Source organism: Polypterus senegalus, chromosome 11 (genome assembly GCF_016835505.1).
Source record: "Polypterus senegalus isolate Bchr_013 chromosome 11, ASM1683550v1, whole genome shotgun sequence".
In the NCBI taxonomy this organism is placed as follows: Eukaryota; Metazoa; Chordata; class Cladistia; order Polypteriformes; family Polypteridae; genus Polypterus; species Polypterus senegalus.
In genome coordinates this window covers 58,090,461-58,099,110 of record NC_053164.1, presented here as the reverse complement: position 1 = coordinate 58,099,110, position 8,650 = coordinate 58,090,461, and the positions used below count along the sequence as shown (strand labels likewise).

General features: G+C 39.0%; 1 protein-coding gene across 1 annotated transcript; it reads right to left on the bottom strand.

The window, feature by feature from the left end:
* Window positions 1-2,275: 2,275 nt before the first annotated feature.
* Window positions 2,276-8,377, bottom strand: LOC120539769. The gene is made up of 5 exons (XM_039770148.1): window positions 8,338-8,377; window positions 8,159-8,245; window positions 7,587-7,859; window positions 6,667-6,948; window positions 2,276-2,517 (listed from the first exon to the last, which is right to left on the bottom strand). Exons 1-5 carry the CDS (start codon window positions 8,372-8,374, stop codon window positions 2,381-2,383), a joined length of 816 nt encoding a protein of 271 aa, XP_039626082.1. The 5' UTR covers window positions 8,375-8,377; the 3' UTR covers window positions 2,276-2,380.
* Window positions 8,378-8,650: the final 273 nt, after the last annotated feature.

The following is an 8,650-nucleotide window of genomic DNA, read 5'->3' as shown; positions in this document are numbered from 1 at the left end:
TAAATAATGATATGATTTATTTGGGGATAACAAAAACAAATTGCTTTAAAGGTAAAAGGGGAAATCCGCTTTTAAATTCCACTTCAGCTGGAAAAAATGGTACCACTTCATTTTGTGAAAAGATTCTTTTTGGGTTGTTTAAATGATCTGTTGGAGTGCAAAATTAAAACTTCAGCCCCCTGCAAGCGTAGTGATTTATTACGGTTTACTCTCCGCTGTAAAAAAAATATCCTCTTGTTTTGTGAATACCTTAGTGTTTTTGTGTTTCTTTTCAACTTATACTTTCTGTACAAAAATAATCTTTGAAGCATGCACGGAATGATACCGTTTAGAGAAAGTTGAAATGAATGATAATATAGGAGAAGCAACATATGACTTTTTAGCACGAAGTACTGCGCTTGCAAATAACTCGGCTGACAGCCTCTTCTCAATGTCAACTTCAGTTATTCCGAAAGGAAGAGGCGGCCTAGGGGTGTGCGGGGTTAGGGCTGATCAACCCCACGCGGGGCCGGTTTCGTCAAACGCTGTTGCCGGTATGTGTGGACTGTATAAACTTGCGCACGAATTTAATAAAAAATAATGTTAACATGCACCGGATTTTGTCATTACAGTATTCAGTTAAATTTGCAAGATAACACGCGGACTTTATCAAAATATAACTGGAGACTATAACTTGACAAAAATGCTCGAACGGGACACGCGGACCTCAAAAGGGGAGGGGCCTGGGGCGGTCGCCCCACTTGCAACTCCAACCGCCGCTCTTGCCGACAGAAGTGACGCCTTCCACAGCAAAATTAATAACAAGGCTCTTAATGAAGTGGACAGGTGTAAAATGTAGTTGAGCTCACAAGACAACAGTGGAGGGACACGTTAAGGAACGGTCGTCGATAAAATATACCAGGACTCATAAAGAGATGACATCGACAGATTAAGTTCATGTGACTTTAAGCGTGAAACCGGTGCGATGAATAGTGTTTTTGGACGGCTTTAAAAAGTAAAAAAGTTGTATTTAATTGTTATAAAATAGAACAACTGTGGTGGGCTGGTAGCCTGCCCGGGTTTGTTTCCTGCCTTGTGCCCCATGTTGGCTGGGATTGGCTCCAGCAGACACCCGTGACCCTGTGGTTAGGCTATAGCGGGATGGATAATGGATGGATGGATGGATGGAAAATAGAAGAATAAGTAACAGAGACAGTGTTGGTCATTTCGGCAATTGATCAAAAAATAATAATTGATCTATAATAACATAAAATGAAACGCGTCTGCTATTGAGAAAGCGGGAGAGGCTGCGAGGCAATCTATTGCAGACCAATGCCTACGTACATTAAGATTAGAAAGTTGTTAATTAGATAATAAAGAGTTAATTTAATTATTTACAATAAAAAATTAAACGTATTATGAACATCATACTTGAAACGCTTAAAACCAGTATGTATTCAGTAGCAATCTGAAGCGCATTTGGCAGCAGTTGAAAATTATACAGAAGAACACATTTCATAATTACTAGAATATACCGTACATTTATATGCAAACACATATTGCGCATTTAGCATCCAAAAGGAAAGCGATGTTTCAATGTCACACCTGCTGATTAGATTGCTCACCTCAGAATGTCACATTAGAGACTATGACTGGTCATACATGTCATTGTCATTTAAAAAGGACTAACCTGTGCATTGATTTAATGGATGATTTGTTTTTCATACTCATACTTTAATACGATAAATTAGTGGCAGTGCCGTTATTCGCACACGAGCTCAGTCAGTTGAGCTTACTACGTTTGGAAAGCTTAAATAACGATCTAACTTCAAGGTACAGCTTTGGATAAATTAATTTTTCTGAGAGTCACTTAACAAAGAAAAGTAAGGGAAATTCAAATTGATTTAAACGAATTAACAGTTTTCGGGCATTTGCTACAGCGATTGGGCAGTAAACCAGTGGTTCTTAAATTCAGTCCTGGGTACCATGTGGTTGTTCGACAAACCATCCAGTTTCACAAATCAGTGGCTTAGTCTTATTTTTAATTGATCTAATTCTTTATGTATCTTTTTTCTTCTATATTTTTGTTATTGCAGAAAATGCCCAATTTGTTGATAAAATGCCTAAAGCAACCTCCTGTCAAACATGATGGAGACAAAATAAAAACAGATTTCTATGGACATGGCTATGTTGGTTAAAGTTTCTATTTTTTGCCCATTCATTTAATAATTGTTAATTATATAATCCAATATAAAACTCACACGCTTACTGTGTATGTAATATACGTGTACTTTATTTCAATGAGTTTTTCATTGCCACCCTTTCCTTCACAAGTTCAGTCAAATTTAAAATAAAGTACACGCTTCAGCTCCAAAATACGCATCATTAGCATTTTCAGGGGTCAAAGTGGAGTGTCTCTGTGCTGAAGGCTTTTATAATATATTGACACACAGAAGATGATGACCACAAACCAGCTCATAATTGGAATGATCAGAAAATATCGATAGGAGGTGTAACTTATGCTCTGAGTTGAGGATTCTGTAAACAGAGATAAGAAAATATGATTACATTCACAAAACTGACTGACACAAAGAATTTCTAAATGATGCATTGAATAAGTAAAAAAAAAAGTTTAGTTTTAAGAACAAACAAATATATAGTACCAATCTGAGCTGGAATTACTTCCTTGTTTTAGTGCATTATGTATGCGGAGCGTTATTACAAAGTTTAAATGACATATTTTATCACCTCTAATTAATGCTTAACAAAAAAAGTAAACAAACAAATTGAAAAAGAATAACCGCACAGCTCTAAGCACAAGGCAACTGAAATCATATTTATCATCATATGTACATAAAAATGAAATTCTTACTTGCATGTTCTCCAGAGCAGCTGGCAATAAAACCGTATACCTGTATCATGTAACAAATACAGACAGACCTCACTATGTGCGTCTCGGAAACTGCAGGTCTGACATTGTGGTCAGCAACACAGGAGTGCCGCAGGGGACTGTACTTTCTCTGGTCCTGTTCAGCCTATATACATCGGACTTCCAATACGATTCGGAGTCCCACCACGTGCAAAAGTTTCCAGATGACACTGCTATTGTGGGCTGTATCAGGAGTGGGCAGGAGGAGGAGTATAGGAACCTAATCAAGGACTTTGTTAAATGGTGCGACTCAAACCAGCTACAACTGAACACCACAAAACCAAGGAGCTGGTGGTGGATTTTAGGAGGCCCAGGCCCCTCATGGACCCCATGATCATCAGCGTCGACTGTGTGCAGAGGGTACAGACCTATAAATACCTGGGAGTGCAGCTGGATGATAAACAGGACTGGACTGCCAATACTGATGCTCTGTGTAAGAAAGAACGGAGCCGACCATACTTCCTTAGAAGACTGGCATCCTTCAACATCTGTAATAAGATGCTGCAGATGTTCTATCAGACGATTGTGGCGAGTGTCCTCTTCTATGCAGTGGTGTGCTGGGGAGGCAGCATAAAGAAGAAGGACACCTCACGCCTGGACAAACTGGTGAGGAAGGCAGGCTCTATTGTAGGCACACTGGACAGTTTGACATCCGTGGCAGAGCGATGGGCGCTGAGCAGGCTACTGTCAATCATGGAGAATCCACTGCATCCACTGAACAGGATCATCTCCAGACAGAGGAGCAGCTTCAGTGACAGACTGCTGTCACTGTCTTGCTCCACTGACAGACTGAGGAGATCGTTCCTCCCCCACACTATACAACTCTTTAATTCCATCTATCTAAATACATATCATCACGCATGAGCGCCAGAGGATTGCCTTCCAGGCGCACATAATGTATGTTGTAGGGGAGGAAAGGGGGCACTGACACCAACAGCCTTATCTCCTTTTTTCCTCATAGCACTGAGTAACACCCGATGAGGGCAATGGAGCCAAATAAGCCTGGCCCCTCTGGTCCATCTGGTATAAAAGGGAGATGTTCATAGAAGGTGGTGTCTCATTTGAACCTGACGGTGTGACTAACAGGAACAACAACAGACAATATGTCTTTAAGAATGCCACCAGAATGGCATATATAATACATCAAGCCAGCAGTTTATTGTAGCACCTTCAAGCTCATGTTTTTCATTTTCTGACTCTTTTCTTCGTATTAAACAGGGTTTGCCTGGTTGGCACCCCAACTATTTTTGGGCTTGCCCTGCCTCATCACTCTCGCTTCACCAATATATATATATGCACACACAATTACACATAAACACAAAGTTTATTTTGTTACAATATTTGTATTTATGATGTTCGGCAACCTTAAAGCCTGTGGTTGGAAGCCTTTTCTGAATCTACTGGTCTGAACACCATTGGTCCTGTATCACTTGCCCTAAGGGATGAATGATAATGTGTATTTTTGCAGAGGTCTTTTAAATATAGTTTACCCTTCTAAAGCAGTGAGTATTTGTATAGGTCATGAACGGAATGCAGCTGGGTGCCAGTAATGTTTTGTACTGCTTTGACCACACTTTGGTAATGCTCTATGATATTGAACTGAACAGTTGCTACACCAAGATGTGATGAAGCCCATGAGGAATGGATTCTAATATTTACATGTAGAAGCTCATGAGAAAAAAATTGAGAAAATCTATCTGATCCCAGATGTCTGAGAATGTACATGTGCTGGTGAGGGCCACAATGATGGCCAGTAATGATCACTGCAAAATATTTAAACCTGCTCACCCTTTCAATAGTATCCAGATGGAAGTGTAGTGATAGATGCTGAGTTGTCGTCTGTAAGCAGTACTCAGTCATATGTTATTATCCAGATGTGCTAGGATGGCATGAATAAAAAGGGATATGGAATTTATGTGAATCAATGTGAGAATATGCAAACTAGAGATGATCATGACCATTTGGTATATTCGGTTTAAAGAGTCTCAGCACTCGGCCACTTAACTTACTTCTTCATAATTGGAGAGAGTGCCAGTGGTCTGTAGTCATTTGAAAACCCAGCCTGGCCATGATGGCAGACTATCCAGGCGCACTTACATTGGGTGAATTTAGAGACTGCTGTTCAGACTATAGCATGAATGTATTCAGGAATGTTTAGGAAAACCTATAGTGCATGTGCAAATTTTGAAATGGTGCAGCAATTTCAAGCGACAAAGTAATTAGCCTAAATAAATATAAGTGGAAATGCAATGGGAAAATAAGCAAACCCCTAACGAATAGAGAGACCATCTAACTGGAGCAACTTTCTGATAAATGATATTCTATTAATTACTATATACTCCCTAACATCAAGCATTTCATTCTAATTACACATTTATAGGCTTTAGCTTCCTGCAAGTTTTTATACTTAATAAGTTTAATTCTAAACAAAAAAGAGTCCATATATTTGAGTGTGGGCGGCACAGTGGCAGCTCTGCTGCCTCGCAGTTAGGAGACCCGGGTCTTCCTTGCGTGGAGTTTGCATGTTCTCCCCATGTCTGCATGGGTTTCCTCTGGGTACTCCGGTTTCCTCCCAAGACATGCAGGTTAAGTGCATTGGCGATTCTAAATTGTTCCTAGCGTGTGCTTGGTGTGTGTGTGTGTGCCCTGCGGTGGGCTGGCACCCTGCCAGGGGTTTGTTTCCTGCCTTGCGTCCTGGGATTGGCTCCAGCAGACCCCTGTGACCCTGTAGTTAGGATATAGCGGGTTGGATAATGGATGGATATTTGAGTGTTTTGCATATATTGTATGGTGTTTTGTAATAGACTTAAAAATATTATTTCATCCTTTTGTATTCATACCACTTTCACAATGAAGTGTATTCCTGCAGCATTACCATTTAGAGCTTCCATTACTCAGTTGTTATTACATCACAATGCATATGTAAAACAGCTTCTTCTTCTTCTTTCGGCTGCTTCCGTTAGGGCTCGCCACAGCAGATCATCTTCTTCTATATCTTTCTGTCCTCTGCATCTTGTTCTGTTACACCCATCACCTGCATGTCCTCTCTCACCACATCCATAAACCTTCGTTTAGGCCTTCCTCTGTTCCTCTTCCCTGGCAGCTCTATCCTTAGCATCCTTCTCCCAATATACTCAGCATCTCTCCTCTGCACATGTCCAAACCAATGCAATCTCGCCTCTCTGACTTTGTCTCCAAATTGTCCAACCTGAGCTAACCCTCTAATGTCCTCATTTATAATTCTGTCCATCCTCATCACACCCAACGTAAATCTTAGCATCTTTAACTCTGACACCTCCAGCTCTGTCTCCTGCTTTCTGGTCAATGCCACCGTCTCCAACCCATATAACACATCTGGTCCCACTACCATCTTGTAGACCTTCCCTTTCACTCTTGCTGATATCCGTCTTTCACAAATCACTCCTGATACTCTTCTCCACTCATTCCACCCTGCCTGCACTCTCTTTTTCACTTCTCTTCCACAATCCACATTACTCAGTACTGTTGATCCCAAGTATTTAAACTCATCCACCTTTACCAACTCTACTCCCTGCATCCTCACCATTCCACTGACCTCCCTCTCATTTACACACATGTATTCTGTCTTGTTCCTACTGACCTTCATTCCTCTCCTGTCTAAAACAGCAAAGAAGAAAAAACATCCAAATGCCATCAGCTGAAGTTTGAGCAAATGTGAATATAAACTATGTGCTGAACGCAGCAGAAAGAAAAAAAATATCCAGTGTGAGGTATCGTACCTTTTATAATGACACTGTAAACACTGACAATGTTTGCTGCTTGGTCTTTCACTGTATAGTTTCCTGCATCTTCCTCTGTCACATTCCTTATTATCAGCAAACCATTCTGAAGTGAAAGACGACCTTCATAGGAAGAAAGGCTTCCATTGTCAATTGCTGGGAAAAGTTTGATGAAACTGTTCAGTCTTCCATGAAAGAACAGAACAGTCATCATTGATTTCCAAAAATCAATAGAAATGGTCAGGTTGTCACCATGTTGCAGGATCAGTGTCTGTTCATGGGCTGGAATATTAAAAATATTCATATTAAAAAGGTTTTTCTGACTGTTACTTTGCAGGTATCTTAACTTAGAATATTTAAAATTTGCAGAAAAATATGGTATAAAATGTAAAATCTGTCAAACTATTTTTCCCTAGTAAACTATTTTGCCACTGTTAAACTTCACATTAATTCAAGACTGGGATGTATTTACAAGTAATACTTTTAAAGTACATTCAAGTCTAACAATGTAGGATGCATTTTGATCCAGTGGTTTGAAATGCATCCTCACAGTTGTCATATTGTAGATTCAAATCCTAGTCAAGGTGCCGTATGGGAATACAGAGCTTCTAAAGTTAATAGTTTCATCTTGTGTCCCAGAGAAGTGCCAATTAATATTTTTGTTGACTTTAAACTGGCTGTGAACATGTTTAAGGAACTGGCTCCCTGCTAAGGGTTGTTTCCTGATTTGCTTTATAAATGTATGATTAACACTGAGTACCTTCTTAACAAAGAAATGTTGATCATTCTGACCAAACATGTCTCTAGAAAATGTCACAAGTTTACTAAAGTACAATGATAAAGACCATAAATGAAATAAATAAATGCATCTTCATTTCAAGTCATAAAGCCACAGTGAAAACCATAACTTTAGATCTTACCAGTCACTGTAATGTTTAGGGTGAACAGGAGTGAGCTCTTTCCCCAGCCAACATAAGTACCTTCATCTTCCATTGTCATGTTGTACAAAAAAAAATATCCATCCTTCACGACATAACGTTCTCCACTTTGAACATGACGTTTTTTCACAATAAATACTTTTGAATGAATCAATTCTTTCACTGAATGATATTCCACTTGGTCAACAGGACTATTTGTCTGGAGTGAAACTTTGAGGACGCCACCATATTTCACTGAACAGCTGGCACTAGAAACTAAAATGCAAACAGAAAAAAACAGGTTTATAAAGACCAATAGAAAATAAAGATTTATACTCATATGTGAATCTAGTATACAAATAATTGACAATTGTTGGCAACAGATACAACGTGATTGACAGAAATAAAGAAAAATATTGATTTCATGCTGAAATAAAATCTTCTATAAATAATGTTCGACATTGGAGCTACAGTACATTACAGCAGCAAAAGAAGCGAATAAAACTAATAACATGTTTTATCCCTATATATCTAATGAGTTCAGAAAATCTCATGTGACCTTAATAACTCCTTACCTATACTCCAGTCCTTATGTCCACATTCATCTTCAGTCAGTTTCAATTCACTGTTTAATGACTGACAACTCATTTGAATGCAAAATACTAAGAGGAAACAAAATATATTCATTACATTTCAGCCACATATTTTTTGGATAAGGTATAATATTTAAGAAAAAGACCTTCTGGGAACGTACCATAAAAAGATGCAATCACCTTAATCTTATCAATCATGGTAGATTCTGTGGAAACAAATTGAAGAGCAAACATAACTTCTGCAATTCAACAGATTTAATGTAACTAATTTGATGCATTTCATTTAAATCTATGTGCTTCACCTATGATTATAGTTTAAGTTGTTTCAACCCCTGCAGTTCCCAGAGCTACACATTTAGAGCTACAAAATACACTCTTAACACATGAAAAGTCATTTCTGCTGCACATGGCATTGGCTCTGTTATTAGAGATCTTTGTCAAGATGGCCTCACTACTCTGCCAAGACCATGGAAG